We start from the raw sequence: 22,104 nt of genomic DNA on the forward strand, positions 1-22,104 counted from the left end.
CCAAACAGTTCCACAGAAAAGACCAATTCAGACATGCTATGCTACTATGCCTGTACTGTGACATACCCAAAGTTGTTTTTCTAAGATTTCTACAAGTTTAGAATTAAGGCTCCCCGTTTTTACAGATTTTTACCGATAAATACAGACAGAAAACATTAATTTTCTTGTCTGTATTTATTTTTAAAATCTGGAAAAAAAGGGATATTGACTTGCTTTTTAAGTAATTCTAAATACGGTCTGCCATAACTGCCAGGCCAATAGATGTGTGGATTGATAGTTAAGGGGATTAAAAAAAGAAAGGTATTTTAGTAAAGAGGCTTTAACAGCCGTAAATATGCATAAGGTTGATACTGAAATTTGTATATTTTCATAAAAGTGCACTGATTTATCTTCACAGCACTGAAACCTGGCAAAAATTCAAGCATGAGTGCATATTTATCGGTTAAATAATAGAGGAACTGTACTAATTTCAGCTTAATTTTCCACAAAATAAATATGGATGAATACAGATAAAATAAGCAAAAAATAAATATGGATAAATAGACGGAAATGGCAACAAAAATAAAAAAAATACCATAAAACCGGGAGCCCTATTTAGAATCAAACAGACCACATAGCACAGACCTATGACTTAAGGTAATACTGTAAGCAAAGACTACATAAGTCACGAGATTTAAAAATTAAATGCATGGTACCTGGTCGAGGACCAGATCCCGGATTAACCCAAGGAGGAAATGCAGTTCTAATCTAAAGCTAAATAACTGGAGGGAAACCTCACACCAAACTCTGAAAAGCATTTAAGGCCATTTCTAGAGGGAATGCTGATGCTTTACTAGGCAGGAACAGAAACGGGTCCTTTAGAGAGGAGGGGATCTTGTTGCCATTTTGTTTACTGGTATTTTATGTTATGTTACGACTGACCTTGGAAACGGTTGGAATTCCACATACGGCTTGATATGGTTGTAATGATTGGTAATATTTCCAATAATGTGGAACTGTATAGTGTTGAAATGTCAATAAAAATAAATTTTAAAAAAGGAACAGAACAGAAGGCGGATATAGTTTGCTTAGAATTACTACTCCTTGACCTCAGAAGCAGTTTGTTAAATCATAGCACGCTAAAAGCCATCAAGTTAAATAGGATCGCGCTCAAAACTTCATATGGGTGCCGAGAAGACTGCCTGGATGGATCCCAGCAGATACCATATTGAAGCGGGGATAAAACAAGGCGGCTTTTATATTGGAGGGGCTCATGTGGGGAGCTGGCAGGACATGATGAGCAGATGACCGATCTTCCACACAACTAGTTGAAAGGGTAAGAATAAACAAGACATTGTCTATGCCCTTCCTCATCAGGACGGGGACAAGACACTGATTCTCTTTCCCTACTTTTTTTTTGCTGGCAATGCAACCACTGGTTGAATGGATCAGAAAAGATGACATAGTGCAGGCTTACAACTGGGCTCCAGAGATGGAAGATTGGGTCTTTGTACAACAAGGACATGCTCCTGTACTTTGGTTAGTACCACTGGACTGGACCCAGACTGATCAACATTATTCTGGTTTGTGAGTATATTGGTCAAAATTAATTGGTAGATTAACGTCAACTGAAGTACCAAGATAAATTGGAAGGTACACGTTAACGTATCGCTTGTTAACCTCTTCAGTGCCCCGCCCTTTCCACGCCCTGTGCCGGGCGTTTCATTAGCGGGCGGGGTTCATGACGAGATGGTCTCGTCATGGGCACAGCGCAACCGCGGCCCATGACGAGACCATCTCGTCATGGGCACTGAAGGGGTTAAACACATAATAGAAAACAATATTATGTTTTTTTAAAGTTAGTTTTACATTGAGGCAAAAACAAGCCTTGTGTTTTTCTGATCATGTTTAAAAAATATGTTGAATATTGGATGATGAAGGATTGTTGGTTTTCCTTTTCTTAGTAAAGTATGGTTGTATGTCCCAGATGAAGGTCCACACAGGTCTGAAATGCATTGGGGTTCATTACTCTTGGGACAGATTCACATAAAAATTGTGTGGATCAACATGAAGGATAAACTAATTGTAAATGCAAGTCCAAAAAGAGTAATTTTAATGCTTTACAATCAACTGATGGAAGAATGATATGAAATTAACATAAATAAATGACAGATTACATTGGATACAAGCTTGTTCATTTGGCTCAATAAAGTGCCCAATTAAGGCAACACTAGCTTTTGCACCTTGAGACTGCACTTGAGAGAGTACAGTGATTATTTGTATACCAGACCTTTGGACATGCTTTATGGAGGTCAGATTCCAAAAGGATTTCTCAGGCAATGGTTTGTCAGTGGGCAGCACATTCATTTGGGGCAGCCTTATAGGACTACAGTAGTGCAGCAATGTAACAGCTTAATGTCACTTTTGTATCCGAGAGCCAAAAATGTTTTTTTTTTTTAAAGTACACTAACCAACTCTCTATCATGGACAAACAGTCGTGTTACAACTCAAAACACACAATGGGATATACTTTTTCTATATGAAGATGTTGACATTTAGAAAAAACATCTTTACACTTAAGGATGACAATAACCTGCAATGGAAGTTTATTGCACTTTTGGTAAAAGTGACCATTGTCACATTCTTCAATATTACTTCCTCTATTTGAGGTTTGTAAAGGAAGGAGAGGAGGGTTCCTCACATTTGTTCCATTTAGCAGAGTGTTTGTCAATGAATCAGACTTCGTGGTGAAATACCGCAATTTTAAAGTTCAATGGCTACAACAAACAAATACTACCCTTTAGTTTAACAATAGCTGCAATAAAGGATTAGACTAACCGGTGACCTAGAATCCCATCTTAATAAAAATGTGTCACCTTATTTTGGGGCCATCAGAGGAGAGCTACTACAGAAAAGAGATTAGGGACACATCAGTGCCTTATTACATTTTAATATGAAATCGGCTTTTGATAACGACCAAGAGATTTTACTCAATGGTCTCTAAGCGGGCCGGTCAGTATTCTACATCAGGAGCAGCAGATTAGATCGGATGTCAGTAGCAGGAGCACAAAACCAAGGCATACAATCAGAGGCCAGCCAAAGAAGCAGTCAAGCTCAACAAAAGACCAACACTACTGAAGTCACCAAGCAGAGCAAAACTGCATGCTACCAAGAAATGCACATGGGGCAAAGGAGGACCATCTGGCTGCATAATTCTGTATGGTCTTCAGTCTCTTCAGGAGGTGCGAGGTGATCCCTACTTAAAGTGCATTGTCGTAGTTCAGGTGGCTGGTGACTAGGGCTGGAGAGATGGTACGTCAGGTGCGGAAGGCGAGCAGGAAGAGGACACTGCGTTGACCTAGCTCTTCAAGATGAGCCTGTGGTCTAGAATGATTTTTTTTTAGTTTTTTTTTTAAACTCTTTTTATTGGCATTTGTAATAAAACATTGCATACATTTTCACATTTGGAAATGCAGTAGGTATGAGCCCGTGAATGGGGGTGTACAGACGCTGCTTCTGAGGTCATTAGGACTCGCAGGCCTAGGGTGTTATGGTCCCCGCCTTATCTCCGAGATATAAACAGGCTACCAAAGCCTGTGCCTGGGCCCAGCCCACTAGTGTACACTGTGGTTGCCGCACCATACGGGGCCTACTATAGGTATCTATATCCCCTGTGTGGAGTATCACATTGGCTATTGAAGTGTAGCTACCTGTTTACTATTAACGAACTGGGGGTATGTAAACTGGGGAGTGCACCATGTCTTGGAATATAAGCAGTGTGTATCTAGCGTCGGAGAGCAGTGTCATTGCCTGTCGTATTGTTAGGGTTTCGCAGGCGCGGAAGAAAGGGGGTCCATGGAGGGGGTAGAGGCGGGAGTATTGATAATTTTCTGTGCCTGGGCCTAATGAGGAAACAGTTATAGTCTGTAGTTAGGATCCGCCGGGTGCCTGGGACTCCTGCGTACCGCCCTGAGCGGGCTCCTGAGTCGCGGAGGCCCCCGGAGAGCCCACCATTTCGCTGGCCCACCGCCGGTATTGTTTCTTGTGCGAAGGAGTGCATTAGCATCGCCCAGGGCAGGGAGATCGGATGTTTGCGATGTCCCTGGGCTTCCTCCGTTCTAAGTAGCGTTTTCTCCGCCTTCCCCCACTTCTTAACTGCCCCCACCCATGCCGCCAGGGGAGGTCCCTCCGGTGTCTTCCAGTGCATGGTAATGCATCGTTTGGCCAGGATAAGCCCCAGGAAAGCAAAACGTCTTCTCTACCTTTTTATTCTTGTGCCGCCCATGAATGCCCAATGCGCTGGCCTCCCATGTGTAGAGGTCTTGCAACCCTGTGACTGTACAAAGAGCGGTGTGTATCGCACTCCAGTAACTGTGAAGTGTCGGACACTCCCAAAGCATGTGTATGAAAGAGGCAGCCGGCTCTAAACACCTAGGGCAAGCAAACGTTTTATCAGGAAAGTATTTCTGTAGTTTTTCAGGAGTAAGGTACGCCCTATGCAGGATGTGTAACTGTATATTCTTGAAGCGGTAATTACGGGACACTTTTTTTGTATATTCAAGGGCCCTGGTCCATTCCCGGTCGTGTATTGGCCTGCGAAAGTCATTTTCCCAATGTTCCCTGAGGGGTGCAAGTGTGGGTTGCCTCAGGGTCCGTACGGCCCTGTATATCCAAGTGACTAGGTGCTGCCCCGGCCCCATCTGCAAAATCACGTGAATGACCGGGTGTATGGGGGGTACCGTACCGATCACGCGCCACTGTTTGCGACAGTCTGTAAGGAGCTGTCTATGTCGTAGGAACTGTCCCCTGGGAAGCTCGAAATAGTCAACCAGCACGTCAAATGTCTGTAGGCGCCCGTCACAAAATAACATCCCCACCTCTGTCACGGCGTGGTCTGTCCATGTTTGCAGCATGCTCTCCGTATAATGTGCTCTGCCCCCAGGGAGCCCTATCAGTGGCAGGAGCGGAGAGTACAGGGGCGCATCCTGGTCCATACGATGGATACGAGCCACGCAGGCGCGCGCCGTAGTGACTTGTAAGGGCCCATCCGGGATCGGCGCTGCACCTGGTAGTAACATGCGGTGAACAGTGGGGGTTGGAATACGCCCTGTTGTGGTGATCAGCTCTCCCCGTGCCCGGTCTGCTGTCCAGCGTGACACCCATTGCACCTGGGCGGCCAGGAAATACGCCTCAAATGACGGGGCTGCTAGCCCACCTTGGTCAAGGGGCAGCTGCAATTTTGCAAAGCAATGCGTCGGCATGCCTGTGGTATAGGATGATGCCAAGGTTGCAGGCGTGATCTGCTGGAGTGGATGCGGGTTCTAGTTTGGATGGCCACCAGGCGTCGTTCCAAGGGGAGGTAGTGTTCCCAAAGATCAGTACTTCCGTCTTGTCCGTGTTGTTTTAGGCAACTGTCCTTTATCCAGTCGGCGACGCTCGTCATGCACCTGTGGAAGTAAGCCATCATGGTTGAGAGGTCTTCAGATAACAAGAGGATTAGTTGGGTGTCGTCGGCATAGAATATGATGTTAAGTCCATGGGTTCTGATTATGTTGGCCAGCAAGGGGGGGGGGGGGGGGGTCATGTAGGGGTCAAACAGTGTAGGGCTGAGGGACGAGCCTTGAGGGACACCGGATAAGGATGTTCTTACATTCCGAAGTGAGAGGTGGTAGGCAGATTCTCTGGGTTCTTCCAGTGAGGGAGGAGGTAATCCACTTGAGGGCATCTCCATGAATTCCAATGTGGTGAAGCCTCTTGATAAGTGTGTGGTGGGATAAAGTGTCAAACACTGCTAAGAGGTTGAGGAGGATCAGGGCTGCCATTTCTCCCCAGTCGAACAGGGCTCTGTTAGTGGCAGCTATCAGGGCGGTGTTGGTACAAAATCCAGATTAGGAGATGTCCAGCAGATTGCTGTTCTCAAGGTGATCCGTAAATTGGTGGTCCATGGCCTTTGAGACTTTGGCAGGAAAGGGGAGCAGAGAGATGGTTTGGTAGTTCTTGAAGGCCTGAAGGGGAAGCTAGTGCAGGTTTATTAGAACCAGAGTTATATATTTTTTTTTTTATTGGTACCCGTCAAGAGTCTGGAAGCAGAGTGACTGCTTTCACTGGGATCAAGAGGTGGTTAAGTAAACCAGCTAGTACAGTTACCATAGTCTCATTTAGATAATATAAGAAATGGCACTAAATCTGGATCGGTCATTGGGGTGGAAGTGGAAATGCACAAAACTGCGCCTCAATACCACTAGAAAACCCCAGTCCCCACCCGCCCTTTTTTAACTTCATGCTTGAAAGTTAAAGGAAACAGTTAAATGTTCTGAGAAGTTCCTTTCAGTTCAATTAATTCGGAGGGCAAAACAAAACGGCTCATTCCAGCGTCCTGTATATACAATGAAACAATCACTCTGGAGTGCTACAGATTACACCACAAAAACATAATGACATAAAAATGGAACTCATGCTGGCAGTCTCTGCACAGAAGACTAGCATAAAATGAACAGGGTGTGTAAGGCACCTTTACCAAGTGAGAGGTTTAGCTGACCACTGGTGAGAACTGTAAGAAACTTGCAGTACTGTGAAGAAATGCATTCTCAAATGTTCTCAATCAAGCACCAATCACAAGAACTACACAAACACTGTAAATACCAAAGGCACTAATCTATTTTGTGACAATGTTTATAGTCTAGCATTTGAATCAACAAACAACTAGAATTATGAATTTCATTCTAGATCATACAAATAAAATGAGCTTACCAGAACTTTTATTGTTTTCCCTCCTTCCAATGTGATCTCTAAATCAGAAAGAGCAGCATCAACTTCATCCACTTCCTTTTCACTGTTATTGAAGTGATTTTCCGAGGATATTACTGAAAGTTTGTTGATGTGATACTAAAATAAGGATAACATTTCCATTAACAGAAATCTGGTAATCAACAAAGAAAGTTGCAAATTAATTCAGTTTACATTGTAAAAGGCAACTGGCTTTTCAAAATTTGGGGCAAACATGCAGTAGTATCAACACAAAAACAGATTATGGTAAGTCGTTCACTAAGGCATTAAATGTTTGTAAAATGGGTGGAATCTAAGGATTAGTAGTTACATTTTCATAAATGAGGGCTAACTTACAGTACATGACAAATAAGGTGACATAACTACACAAAGGAACATAATAGGATACCACTTTTATTCATCTTTCACCACATTTATCACTCCAAATCAGATGAAAGGGTAACCAATTGATAATGAAAGCTATTACACAGAACCAGAATGATTTAACAGGCCTAACATAGCACACACTACATCACAGGATGAAAGGGTGAACTGGCGGAGAGGAGACAGAACAGGTTAGCTTCAGTAGCACTCTTTCTGTTGGATAATGTATCTAATCTCAGATTGCTCATCTTTAGAAAATTCCCCAGACGCAGGACAGTATTGGGGAACTTTTCTTAGTACTGCTAATGTGCCACCAGATGTCGCCAGGAGACTCCATGTGAGATTCGTTCTGCCCCGAAAGTAATGGAGTAGAGATGTCCCCCCCCCCCCCCCCCGCCCCCCCAAATCTCTATTTTTATATGCTAAATACATTCAACAGACCATACTGCAACTGTTGGTCGCATAAAAACCCAGCCATCATTAATAGATACCCCCCATTCCCATAACATCGTATTCGTTTGAATCAATACCGTTGCTCTTTCATAGCATCCGATCTCCCCTCTGGACCCGGGAATGAGGGATAACAAGGTACATTCTCTGTACTAGGGCGGCTCTCCATGTCAAACCATAAAGGCTCCCCTGGAGGTTTGTAACGTGAGCTGTTGTGTGTCTTACCTTATATCTTGTCCAAAGAGTCATCTCCACGGATTCCATATTTCGTGGAATTTTCTGGGGCAGCCCCTACTTAAGTATGGGGTGTGACAGTGGCCATATAAAGGTCTATCCCCCTTGTCCCTTCCTGAATCATAGGATTGGCCACTACTCCCCATCACCTAGCCCCATCTCTCTTGGCTACCGCCAATCCTAGGGAGGCGAAAAGTAGTTGGTCCCTATTGTCTACCTCACTCGGGATTCCCAATAGGGCGAATCCAGGTTCAACAGGCAGTGTAGTTTCCAATATTGTCCCCAATATCTCAATTATGGCCTCCCAATGTGTCTGCATCACAGGGCAGGCCCATATTGTGTGAAAAAAGTTGCCTTTGACAGTTTTACAGGTGGGGCAATATGGCGTTTCCGATTTTCCCATCTTGTGTAATTTTTCTTTATCGTACTGTGTTCTATGCAGCATCTTATATGGTACAAGGCGCAACCGTGCCTCGATAGCAATCTCTCTGGGATGTATAATGCCGCCTCCTAATCTAGGTATTCCAGTGGCCCGATATCCTTTTCCCACCTTCCCCACAATCCCTTGTCTGGCATGTTATTGTTAATAGCTTTGTATGTTAGAGAGACAGCCTTTTCTACAAGCTCTTCCAGTAGTAGTCTTCCCTCTAGTAGGGCGTAGTCCTGTGAGTTCGTGCACTGTATACCCTCTGCTCACCATGCATGTCACAGCTGCGCATATTTGATGAATTGGGATTTGTGTAGGCCATGTTCCTGACTAAGCGTAGTCCAGGTTTTGAGTTCCCCATTGTCCGTTAAGTCCCCTATTGTGGAGATTCCCAAGAGGTCCCAGGCCTCAAGCTCCTTTAGTTTGCACAGCTCTTTGAATATTTCAGCTTCCTAGAGCGGTGTGGTCTTTGTAACACAGTTCGCCCAGCCCATTGTTTTCGTTGCTCTCGCCCATGCCTTTAAAGTGACTCGTGTTGCGGGCAGTAAGTGGGAGATTTCCTTCCCACCATAAAGATAGTATAGATGTGTGCGAGGCACCAGCTATTCTCTCTCAGGCAGCATGTTGGGTGATCTATGGCTCTATGTAACAATTCATACATGGGAACGAAGTGGGAGGCCCAATAGTAAGCTTCTACATCTCAATGTTCTAAGCGCAATTCAGGGGCTGACCTCCTTGCCATAGTGGGAATCTGAGTCCACTTTCCAGCTCAGCAAACACTCCCCGTGGGAGTAGATGATCTGTATTCTGGAGGGCATATAGCAATTGGGGTAGGGTGATAATTTTAACGATGGACGCTTTTCCGAGCAGAGAGAGGGGGAGGTTTTTCCATCGTTCTGCATCTAGTTTAAAGTTGTGTAGGACCTTTCAAAGGTTTTTAAGCCTACATTTCTCTCTATTTTTTTTTTAAACATATTTTTATTGCCATTTTCATATTTCACACATCGTACATCCTACAAAGTTATCGAATAGTGAGGTTAGACTGTATATTCCATGGTGGTACATAATATCTGTATATACTGGTGATACATTAAGTGGGAGCATAAACAACTTACAGATATATCGTGATGAGTGTACCCTGTTGTCTCAGGTTCCAGACATGGCACAGGAACTGGGGTGTAACGGGGCATAACCTAGGGAACGGGCATGGAAGAACCTCTCCAGAATCTCTAGCGAGGGTATGGAACGTCGTATGGGTAAGGCACCACTGTGACTCTCGGTTGCATATCAGATTCGATCTGAAGCCACGATAGCACCCCTGATGCTGGTGTTCGTGTGGAGTTCATGCGGTCGTTATTTCGAAAGATTGGTTGGGTGGGGTCTGTGACTGCGTGTGCAGGGCTGACAATGCGGGCGGGCCGTCGTTTGGATCTGCTCCCGGGGTTAGCTGCTTGAACGGATATAATAGCATGGCCCATTCCATAGATATTGGGTGTTTGCGGACCCCTCTCACCTCCTCCTCCCGTAATGTCTCCTCCTCAGCCGCCGCCCATTTGTGTGTAGCTCCCACCCAAGCCGCCAGCGGTGGACCGGTGGGGGAGCGCCAGTGCATGGCGATGCTGCGTTTGGCTAAGAGCACCACAAGGGAGAGAAAACTGGTCCGCACCTTGTGCTGCTTACTTGCGCGAAAGATGCCTATGGCGCAGGCCTCCCACGTGTTCATGCAGGCCAGCCCTGTGAGAGTACCCAAAGCAGTATGAATATGGTGCCAGAAAGTTTTAATGACGGAACAATTCCAAAACATATGCTGGAAATCTGCATTCCGTTCGTGGCATCTGGGACATAGGAACTGAGTGTCGGGGTAGAATCGTTGGAGGCGTGCATGTGTTAAATAGGCCCTGTGCAGAATGTAATATTGGATATTCTTAAAGCGTGCGTTTCTTGAGACCTTCTTAGGGTACTCCAAAGCCCTCTCCCACTCCCCATCATGTAGTGCGCGCCCGATTTCAGCCTCCCAGGTAGCCCTCAGGGTCTCCAGTGGTTTATTAGTCAGTTCCCGAATGGCTTTATAAAGCCAGGTCGTTAAATGTTGCCCTGCTCCCATGTGTAGGATCGTGTGAAGAACTGGATGTGTGCGTGGTTCCCCTTTGATTAGGTCCTGGTATGGTCGGTAGCTATCTAGGAGGTGGCGGTGAAGCAGGAATTGTCCCGGGGGAAGATCGTATTCTGCCACAAGGCTGTGGAACGGTCTTAGTCGCCCGTCCTCAAAAAGGGACTCCACTTCCGTTATACCACATGATGTCCACGTGCGGACCGCGTTTGTTGTGTAGTAGTGTTCCTGTTTGGGCCATCCCGCCAGGGTGAGTAGAGGGGAGTACAACGGGGTCCCCGGGGACATGCGGTGTATCCTCAGCATGCACCTACGTGCCACTGACACTTGCAGAGGGTATGTGCGTTTTGGTTTGGTGCCAGGGAGGAGTAGGCGACGGATCTCTGGGACCGATATCTGTCCTGCGATGGTGTGAGTTTCCACAGTATACCTGTCTGCCGTCCAGAGCGACAGCCACTGCAGCTGTGCTGCTAAGAAGTAGGCCTCGAAGGAGGGGGCTCCCAGGCCACCCTGTGAGGTGGGCAACTGCAATTTTTTCAGGGCTATTCTGTGTCTGGCGGACCCCCAGATGAGTGCGCTGAGGTGGGAGTCTAAGCCTACATTTCTCTCTATGTGGGTTAAAAGAGAGTCCTAAATATTGGAAGCCCTCCTGAACGACTCTTAGATCACCAGGTAACTGCTGATGACGTTGTGCTGCTCAGCCATACATATATCGGTCTCCAACATCTACTCTATGCAATGCAGAACTACACCATAGAGAATAGTCTAAAATCTATTTCAAGAAAACTCTGACTAGGACGCTAAACAAAAGAAGGCAGCAGAAGAGGAGGCGCCTGGGAGGTGCTCTTATTGAACCTTCCACGGACTAAAAATACCTAGGTGTCATCATTGATAATTAAGATTCCTTCACGCACCACGAAGATGAAATCAGAAGGAGAGGCCTGGTCATAGCAATAACGTTGAAAAACTGGTCTTCAAAACTGATGGGGCCCTCACTATGCCCACTCCTGAAGGTAGCACAGGCCAAGCTATTCCCCACACTAACGTACGGCAGCGAAGCAATGTGGGGGAGAGATGCCAAGCAACTGGACTGCTCCCTGACAATGATGTACAGAACCATGTTCAGTCTCTCAAAATATACTTCACCAGCTCAGATAAGGCTGGAGTTTTGCGTAGTGAAGCAGTCGCTGCCAGGCATGGCGCTTACATCATCTGCTGGAACAAGATAAGACTCTCTGCCTCAAAAACTGTAAATCCGCTGTTATAGCAAGAACTCCAGCATAGGGATATCTCTCCGGGCAGATGCTACCTACAAGAATCGCTTGAAATCACAAGGCTCACTAATCTCTGGAACACTCAGCTACCACACACATCCTTCTAAAAATTGGTCTGGAAGTCAGTAAAACAAATCTCACTGCTGGAAGACAAGGCTCTGTTCTCAACCAGATCTCACGCCTGGATGACCTGAACTCCTACAAATCAGCATCCCAAAAATACTTCAATCAGTGTTATCCCAAAACTCTCAAGATAAAGCTTTTAAAGCACCACCTGGGCATTCTACCGTGTGCCGAACACTTTACACCGTGGCAGACGGCATGCGCACCAAGCACTTGCAGTCTGTGCGACACAGGCCCGGGAGACATTCTGCACTTAATCTGCACATGCACAACGCTGCAGCAAGACAGGATACAGCTGCTAGAAATCCTGCTCAGAACCTCTCCATGACATGAATGCACTTTTGCACTCTGCCCTGTGGCCGTCTGGCACCATTGCCTTATACAACAGATGCCCACCGTAGGCCACACTAATCCCTTATCAGCACAACCATGCAGTACTGCAGTGCACACTTTGTAGGGCCCCTGTTTTTTATTGTCTTTACTGTCACTTTATTTTTTTTTTGCACTCATCGAATGGTTTGATCAGTCTTTTTGTATAGTAGTATGTAAGCACTGCACAGGACTTGTGTATCAATATTTTTACTGCTGAATCAATTACTTTTTACCCTGACAGCATACAAGTGTGCAAGGGCTTTTAATAACTATGCATACAAAATAAAAAAAACCTGAACCAGGTAACGGCCAGCATATCTGAGTTTCGTTAGGGCTGTAGAGTGTGGACTTGTTCCAATTTATTTTGTACCCGGAGTGACTGCATGCATTTTACTATGGTATTGAATAGGGTAGGAATTACTGTATCAGGGTTGGTGACATAGGAGGAGGTCGTCAGCGTACAGGGAAATCTTTTCCTCCTCTTGTCAGTAGGGACCATTTGGAAGCCCTGGATTCCTGTGGGACATTGGATATTACAGGTGAGGGATTCGAGGGTGAGTGCAAAGAGGAGTGGTGAGAGGGGGCATCCTGGTCTCGTCCCCCGGCCTATGGGGAATGTTGCTGACCTTACTCTGTTCACTCACTGTGGCTATGGGTTGATAATAGAGCAGTGCTACCCAGCTACGGAATTTTGGGCTAATCCCAAATTTGGCCAGAGTATGTTCTAAAAACGGCCAATGTACAGTGAATAGCTTTTCTGCATCTATTGATAGGAATATGTGGGGTGCGTCAAGGTCTTATCTTCATTAACCAATTATGTTTCCTTTGGAGGTTCAACGCGGCATAAAACCAGATTGGTCTTCATTGACTCGTGATGTGTTTACTGGGGTTTTGACTAATGCTAGGTATTCCTCTATCTCTGTGTGGGATCTTAGGTGACGGGCTTTGTAAAAATCACGATAATAGTTGGCAAACACTCCAGCCATACTAGTGTCAGTGGTATGAATAATACCCTTGCTATCGAGAATTTCCCATACTCTTCTAGCTTGCATCACTTTCTTGCTTATCCAGGCCAGTAACGTTCCTGCCTTGTCTCCCACTTCATAGAGATGGTGTGGCCAGTCTGTTTTCTGGCGTTGTCCATGGCCATATTCCTGTCTCAAGATGTTCAGCTTACCGGTTGGTGTGGGGTCTTTCCCTTGGATCGCCTGTTCCTCAAACTTTAATATCTTATGTTCCATGTATTTTTACATTTACTCCGCTCTTTCCTTTCCCAGGCGATACGACTTTGGACTCTGTCCTGCAGCACCGTCTTGTATGCCTCCCATACTATCATCCCGGAAAGGACCGAGGTCACATTTTCTTGAAAGGATAAGGTTGCTTACACAGTAAGCATCTGTTCTTGGCATGAAGAGCTGTAGATTCAATTGCTGTGCATACTCCTGCCATCTAGTACTGGTTCCGGATGTTTGCAAGTTGTTTTTCTTCGAAGAAGTCTTTCTAGTTACGAGGTAAGGTGACTCCTCCTTTCGGTGACAGTGCGCATGGGCATCGACTCCATTGTTAGATTGTTTTCCCGCAGAGGGTGAGAATGGAGTTAGTAAGTGTAGAATAGAGATGTCCATGCGTATAAATTTAAATAAAGAACTACAACTACAGGAGCCCGGGTGGGCGCATGTGAATCTACAGCTCTTCATTCCAAGAACAGATGCTTACTGGGTAAGTAACATTATCCGTTCGTGGCATGTGAGCTGTAGATCACATGCTTTGCATAGATTATACAGCAGTATACTCCCAAAGCGGTGGCTAATCTGTAGTGTTTGTAGTTGTTTGAAACAGTGTTTTGGAGTACTGCTTGGCCTACATTTGCTTGTTGTCTCGCAAACACATCTACACAATCGTGTTTGGTGAATGTGTGCAGTGTAGACCATGTTGCTGCTTTACAGATGCTGGTAAGGGGAATGTTACCCAAGAAAGCCATAGTAGTGGAATGTGCTTTAGGGGGTATTATCAGAGTTCTTTCTGCTTTAGCATAACATGTCAACTGAAAAAAGAAACCCAACGGTGGACTTATAGAGCTGCACCTCACGCTAAGTTCATATAATGTTGGAGTCCTGCGTACTAACACCCTGGCACCATACGGTGTGGGGTGCCTCTGGTTCCAAGATCCTTAATTGATACAACATATGAGGGTGCGCCAGATAATGAAGTCCATTCAAATCCTTTGATTTTTCAAAATCTTTATTTTCAATTTTTAATGCATCAGCATCAATAATCACATACACAGCTCAGCCAACGCGTTTTGTTCCAAGCAATAGGAACTTCCTCAGGGCTTAAAAATCAAAGATATCTTATTTCACCACAAGGCAATATTCTTGAACCAGCTTAATGAGCTGGATAGTTCAGGAATTCCCCAGGCATCATGCCCTCGACAATACCTTGATAAGTATGTTGCTTTAAGTGTTGTCCTGATTCTTGCTTTAGCATAACATGTTTGTATAAATTTTACATATCATCTTGCAATACCGGACTTAGATATGGGATTGCCTTTGTGTGGTGGAGGAAAAGCAACAAATAGTTGCTTTGTTTTTTGAAATTCTTTGGTTCTTTCTACATAATATAGTATAGCTTGTCTAACATCAAGTGTGTGTAGAGCTCGTTTTGCTACAGAATCAGGTTGAGGAAAGAACACAGGTAACAACTGATTGATTGATATGAAAGGCTGAAACTACCATAGGAAGTTGAAAGAAAGGCTCTTGTATAGTTAATTCCTGAAGTTCACCAACTCTCCTTAGTGAGGTTATGGCTATGAGGAAAACAACTTTCCATGATAGGAATTGTAACTGACATTTGTGAATGGATTTAAAAGGTGGACCCACTAGCCTTGTAAGGACTATAATTCAGGTTCCATTCTGGTACAGGGGGAACCCTTGGTGATATCACCCTGTTTAATCCTTACATGAAGGCTTTGATCACCAGTACTCTGAATAGAGAGAAGTGTTGTCTATTATTCAGGTATGCAGCTACTGCTGCCAGGTGTAAACGAAAGGATGTGTAAGCCAATCCAGATTGCTGTAAATGCAACAGGTAACAAATGATGTTTAGTACAGAGGCATCAAGTGGATTGATCTTGTTATACCAATAGATAACAAACCGTTTCCATTTTGCAGCAGAACATGCTCTAGTAGTAGCCTTTCTAGCCTCTTTAAGAATATTCATATAGTCAGGTGGTAATTGTAAATAACCAAAGTCTGACTTCAGGAGCCAAATTGCTAGGTTGAGTTCTTTGGGATTTGGATGTCTGAGTTCTCTATGGCTCTGAGTGGGGAGACTGGGTGTGAGATGTAGCTTTTGATGTGGCACCACTGATTGTTCTAACAGGGTAGTGTACCAAGGCGGACGAGCCCATGTGGGGGCTACTAATATCAATGTCAGGGATGTTTGTTTGAGCTTCCGAACCAGTAATGAAATTAGTGGGAGACACAGAAAAGCATAGGCAAATATTCCAGATCAATTCATCCATAGATCGATGGTGTGGGAACCTGGATGCGAAGGTTGGGCATTTTGCGTAGTGGACTGTAGCAAACAGATCCTTCTGTGAAAAACCCCATTGTTGAAAGTAGGGAAGAAGAACTAAGGGAATTTGTGAACTTGTTGCTTGTGTCTGCTGAGCAGGTCGGCAATTTGATTGTCTACCCCTGGTAGGTGTTCTGCAAGGAGATACATTTTGTGATGAATTGCCCATTTCCAAATGCTTTGTGCCAGGCGCGACAGCTGTAGAGAGAGTTTCCCTCCTTGTTTCTGCAGATAATACATCGCTATAATGTTGTCAGTGCGGATTAAGACAGATTTGCGTAGAAGGGGAGTGTGGAAAGCTTTGAGCGCTAGAAACACCGCTAGAAGTTCCAGGTAGTTGGTGTGGAGACGTTTGTGATTGTCTGCCCACAGCCCTTGTACTGTGTGATGTTGGAGATGAGCACCCCAACCGGTTAAAGATGTGTCCGCTGTCAGTACAGTCTGTGGAATTGGGTATATGAAGGGCCGCCCTTCTGATAAGTTTTGGGGGTTCCACCACTGCAGGTAGCAATGGGTGCTGCCATCTACCAACACTAGATCAGTTAATTGGCCCTGCGATTGATTCCACTGATGCGCTAAACATTCCTGTAGAGGACGCATGTGAAGTCTTGGCGTGAGGTACGATTGCAATGAAGGATGCCATCATTCCCAGCAGTTGCCTAAAAACTCTGGCTGGTAATGTTAGATTGGATTGAAATTGTAGTATTATGGCCTGAATATTGTGAATTCTGGCTACCTTGGGAGAGACTAGAGCTTTGAGTGTTGAGGGTAGCTCCTAGATAAGATTGCACTTGTGCAGGGCACAGATGAGATTTCTGTGCATTGATTGTGAAACCTAACTGATGAAGTAGGTGTACTGTTGCCTGAGTGTGTAGTATACAGTTCTGATAAGTCCCCGCTTTGATAAACGAGTCTTCTAGGTAAGGATAGACATGGATACATTGTCTTCTGAGATGAGCGGCTACTACTGAAAGACATTTGGTGAACACTGGGGGCTGTGGGGACACCAAATGGAAGTACCTTAAACTGGTAATGTTTGCCTGCTATCACAAAACTGAGGTATTTGCGATGCGCAGGATAAACGTGGAATGTAAAAGTATGCATCTTTTTGATCCAGAGTAGACAAAGTCACCTTGCTGTAAAAGAGGAAGTACCTGTTGCAGAGTCACCATGTGAAAGTGCTCGGACAGTATCCATTTGTTTAACTCTCTGAGATCTAGAATAGGTCTTAAGCATCCGTTCTATTTGGGAATTAGAAAGTAAAGGAAATAAACCCCTGACCCTTGGTACTTAAGGGGAACTGGTTCTGTTGCTCCTTTGAGTAATAGAGATTGTACTTCTTGTTGAAGCAAGTGCTGGTGGTCTGTTAATTTGTGATATTGAGGTGGAATGTTTGGAGGGTTGTTGGTAAGCTCCAGACAACAACCATGTTGGATAATTCCAATCACCCATTTGTCGGTTGTTATTGATTCCCACATCGGGAGAAAGCGTTGAAGTCTTCCTCTGACAGGTGTGGAATAGTCTGAGGGAAGTGTGGGGAAGTCACTGCTTGTTTGGGTAAGGAGAATTGCAGGGTGTGGCGTTCTTGCCTCTGCCCCATGGACTGTTACCCCTGTAGCCCCACCTGAATAATCCTCTTGTAAAGGATGATTGAGAAGTGTTTTTGTAAGAGAAAGTGTTGGTCTGTCCCTGTGGATTTGGACCCTCCCCTATAAAAAAAAAAAGTGCCAAAAGGAACCCTTGTTAGAGGGAGACTGAAACGCTCCCATGGGTTTCGCTACATCTGTATCTTTTTACATCTTTTCAAGCGCTTGATCAACCTCAGATCCAAAAAGATGTTTTTTGTTGAAGGGTATGTTTAGAATGGATTGCTGTACTTCAGCCGGAGACACGTAGCCAGGCATGTCTGCGGAGTTGGATACTAGTATTTATCCCTCTAGCTGCAGTATCGGCCGCTTCTAGAGTGCATCTAAAGGCGGTGTTGGAAATCAGTTTACCTTCCTTGCTCAGTCTTGTGCTTTGGCCTTATGCTCATCTAGGAGAAATTTTTAGAAGTTTTTCTGTTTCGTCCTAGTGGGCTCTATCATATCTTGCAAGGAGACCTTGGGTGTTAGCAATACAGCAATACAGCAATGATTAGCTGCTTGCGCAGATACAAGTTTTCCAGAAGCATCGATTAGTTTGGCACCTTATCTGGGAGAGTAGTATCCCCAGATGCTTGAGAATTAGCTTGCTTTCTAACATTGGATACAACTACAGAGTCCAGTGGTAACTGACCCTTAATAAAAATAGGGTCTGTTGGGGAAGGTTCGTATTTCTTATCCACTCTAGGAGTGAGGATCCTAACCCAAACAAGGTCTTTAAAGAGGTAGTCTGTGTGCCGTAACATACCTTTAAGCATTGGCATTGTCCGACTGGATGTGTTGCTAGAGTTTCAAAGAGAAAATCCTCTTCTAAGGACTCTTTATCGAGCACTACCCTACGGTAGTGTACAGCTCTAGCAATGAGCTCCTGATACGACAGATTGTCATCGGGTGGAGATGGTCTGGCAGGGTAAAAGTCCGGGTCTGTATGCTGTAGAGGATCAATGGTATAATCCATCCAAGGATCTATTGGTGAGTTTGTATCAGTGTCATCTGCATCAAATTGAGGTAGAGGAGACTGCCTAGCTGTAATGTGCAAGGGATCAAATTGTGGTGGAGGGAGGAAGAGAAGGTAGCGTGTGGAAAGGACTAGTCCCCACATGTTTCTTCAATGGATTTTTAGAGCGGTCGTCATCCGGAAGCTTGTGTTTGGATGGTGGTTTAGAGTGGATATGTCCAGTATCTGGATTAATACACTTTTTTCTGCTTCGGATCTGATTTGGGTGGTACAATGTCCATGCTTGGATCCGATTGCGGTGCTGGCAGCGGTTTAATTTTTGGCGCCAAAGCTTTCATTGCCGAGCTGGAATGTCCTTACGGTGCCGAAGTTTTCAGCATCGAGGAATGCTTCTTTGGTTTCAGTGTCGAAGGTTTCGGCTCTGAGCCAGTTTTATGTTTGGATCCCACAGGTTTCGGCTCTGAAGTGGGTTTTGGTCCAGTGGATCCCGAGCCGGAAGGCTTGACAGTGTTTTGGCACCGAGCCGGAAGGTGGAGCATTAGAAACCTCTTATCGGTGCAGACATTGGCCTGAAGGCAGAAGTGGTGCTGAAGCCTTAGACTTTCTAGGGAAGGTGGGGGGGTCATGATGCTAATGTGCACCATCACCGAAAGGAGGAGTCACATTACCTGGTGACTGGAAAGACCTCTTGGAAGAAAAACAAGTTGCAAACATCCAGACCAACACTAGATTGCAGGAGTATGTAATGCATGTGATCTACAGCTCACATGCCTCGAACATATAGTTCTGTCTGTCCGAATGCCTCTCAACACTTTACTGTTCTGCAATGCCCCAGGCATTAAGATGCTACCCATGATTACCACCCAGGCTTCTCGCTCCTATTTGTACAAGTAGGGAGTGGTCAGAAAGAGCCCTTGCCACGTATTCTGCCTGCCCTACCTCATTTAATTTGTCCCCGATAATAAAGACTGTCTAATCTGGAGTATGCGTCAGAGTGGTAGGAGAATTGTTTTGTCTGTGGCATCACGTACCAACCAACCCCATGGCGCTGTCAAACCTGGACAGTGGAGTGGTTTTTGTGGACTCTTCTCCCCCAACCCCCCTCCCCGAACGATCTACTGTGGGGTCCAATAAGTCATTCAAATTGCCCCCATTCTATGAAGGGTAGATGGCATCTCAAGCAGAATGTCTACGACTTTGGTCATGGTGGGTGCCTGGAGTCTGGTGACTGACAGACACAGACAGACAGACAGACAGACAGACAGACAGACAGACAGACAGACAGACAGACACACACACACACACACACCCACACACACATTACCTCTTTCCTTCCCCATTGCCCAGTCACTCCCACATATCTGCCCATAGGGTCCTGCCAAAGACGTGTTTGGAAAGGGATGTTTTCTTGATCAATATGGTTACGCCCCTCAACCCTGTGGTGTATCCTGCATGTGCCAACACTGTATGAGCCCTGACCGAGAAATCTACATTGTGTGCCCTGAAGGTCTGTTTCTTTAAGCATCCCTATGTCTGGGTGGAGTCTTCTGATGAGTTGCATCACCAGTCCTCTCTTGATTTTATCTCCCAACCCGTTAATGTTCCATGGCAGTACCGTAAAGTCTGGGTGGTGGACTAGTGTGGGTCTGGTCATAGGATGCATTTTTGTTTCTTTTTTCGGGAAGTGGAGCAAATCCTAGCGGCATTAGGTATCCTATGTGGGTTCCATTTTCTGGTGGCCCATGCGACTGGTAAACTACAAAAAAAAAAAACAACTTAAGCATAACAGAATTTCAATCCAACAACCCCTCACCCACACCACCCTCGATCCCCCTCAGCATCCCACTCCCTCATCTGTAGAAGCGGCTATCAGCCAGAGAAGACTACCCCCACAACTCAGCCCGGTATTTCAAACCCCCAACTCTTATAACATTTGAGCCAATTAACGATGCAATCAAGTGTGAGAAGTACTGTTTGCCTTTTAGGGGCATGTTTTGATTTATAGTCACCCTACCGCCGGGAGTGTTCCCATGTCTGTCTGGTTCGAGTCTAGATGTGCATTTTTCTCCCTCTATCTCGAGATCTTCAACTCTCTCCAACGCCAGTATTTCAGCTGCCAGCGGGTGCACAGATTCGGGACCAGAGGACATCTCTGTCCTCAGCGTCTGTATGTGCATCTGGGGATTTGGCCCCCTGTATGACCTCAGTTCCCAAATTGGGCTGAGCGCCTTCCTCTTGAGCGAGGCATCTTTTGTCTTGGGTAGCTTTCCTGAGAGTGTAAGGTGTCCCTCCTCCTATTCGTCTTGTCCAGCTTTTGTTCCCGTGTTTCTTTTGGTGTGGTTTCAGGTGTCTCTTCTATATTCAAGTCCTTGCATTGGTCTATTGCCGGTTCTCTCGTGGGTCAGAGGGCTGGCCTCTTGTGGAGTTTGAGAAAAGTGTGATTTTCCCAGATAAATAACCTTTAGTTTTGCCGGAAAAAGAAGCATATATTGGATATGAAGGGCCCAGAGTTTCACCTTAATTGAATCAAATGTTCGATGCTGTCTTTGCACTTCGCGCCTGTAGTCTGGGAAGGTCATGATCTTTGAGTTTTCGTATCTCACTTGTCCTTCACGACGCATTTCACATAGGATCATCTCTCGGTCCATAAAATTAAGGAGCTTCGCAAAGATCGGTCTTGGCGTGACTCCAGGGGGAAGTTTTGCGCTCAGTGCATGGTGCGCCCGCTCTATGACGAAACAGGTGGAGAAGTGGTCTGATGGGATTATGTCTCTGAGTGCTGGTGTATTGGTTCCCTGTGCTCCTTACGGGAAGCCAACAAAGCGGAGATTATTTCTACGGGCCCTATTTTCTGAGTTTTTAATTCACCACATTATGTCCATGGTAGCGCTATGCATATCTCATCTTTCTGGAAGTCTTTCACTGCGTCCTCCACTTCTGAAACTTAGGTCTCGGTCTCCGTCACGCTTTCCCGACACCTTGTGCAAGTCTTGGCAGAGGAGTGTCACTTTGGAGCAGACTTGTACGATCTTACCCTCCAGGGCTTCTCTGGAACTTTCTCTCTTAAAAGAGAACAGTAGTGTCTGATGGAGGTTGCGTAGACTCAACCAGCTCCACCTGTGTCAGTATTTTCGTGTACCGGTCCATTTTCTCTTGCCTTGGGTGTTTGGGATCTTTGTCCTTGGCCAGCATCATAAGGGATTGCCTCCGCCTTTTGCCCACCAGGTGTAGTGGCATGGTACTCTGTTTTATCCGGTTGTCTCAGGCCCTACAGGGTGCTAGAGTGCACAGGGGCTCAGAGGGCCTAGTCTTTCAGTGAACTGCAGTTGTGGTGGTGGAGGTAAGGCGCACCAATGCCCTACGCACGGTTTCGGAGCCTCGGTTGACTTCACGCCTCCCTCCCGTTCCGGGAGCTGGAGTGACTCCTGCTCAAGTAAGTTTTACGAGGCCATGCACAGAGTATTTGAGCGGGCCGACCCCGCTGGTGAGCCCTCGGGCCCCAACTACGACTTTTGGCAGCCCTCCCCCACAGTCCATATCTTTAGCAGGGCCCAACGGGGGCTGCTTTGTCTCCCCCACAGGCTCGCAGACTCCTCACCCGAGTCGCGGACAGTCTCCCAAGTCTCCTGCTTTTACCATGGGTCGACGCCACTTGATCGACTCAGGGGTCTGCACAGCCAAGCCTCCTTGTTGCAGATTTCTTGTCTTCTGCCTTTTGGGTACAGACTGTCCCGGGTCGGGCCTCACCTTCCACCTTCTGCAGCAGACTGTGGTCTTGATTCTGGAGGGGCCTGCAGCTCTCGGACGTC

General features: G+C 45.8%; 1 protein-coding gene across 4 annotated transcripts in view; it reads right to left on the reverse strand.

Annotated features, from left to right (window-relative positions):
• The window catches only part of FERMT2 (FERM domain containing kindlin 2), a 601,536-nt gene that overhangs the window by 161,657 nt on the left and 417,775 nt on the right, over window positions 1–22,104 (reverse strand). For all 4 annotated transcript variants that reach the window (XM_085626843.1, XM_085626841.1, XM_085626844.1 and 1 more), the window contains one exon: window positions 6,730–6,864. In XM_085626843.1, coding sequence (XP_085482969.1) covers window positions 6,730–6,864 — 135 coding nt within the window. The remainder of the gene's footprint in view (window positions 1–6,729; window positions 6,865–22,104) is intronic.

Source organism: Triturus cristatus, chromosome 9, assembly GCF_964204655.1.
Source record: "Triturus cristatus chromosome 9, aTriCri1.1, whole genome shotgun sequence".
NCBI lineage: Eukaryota > Metazoa > Chordata > Amphibia > Caudata > Salamandridae > Triturus > Triturus cristatus.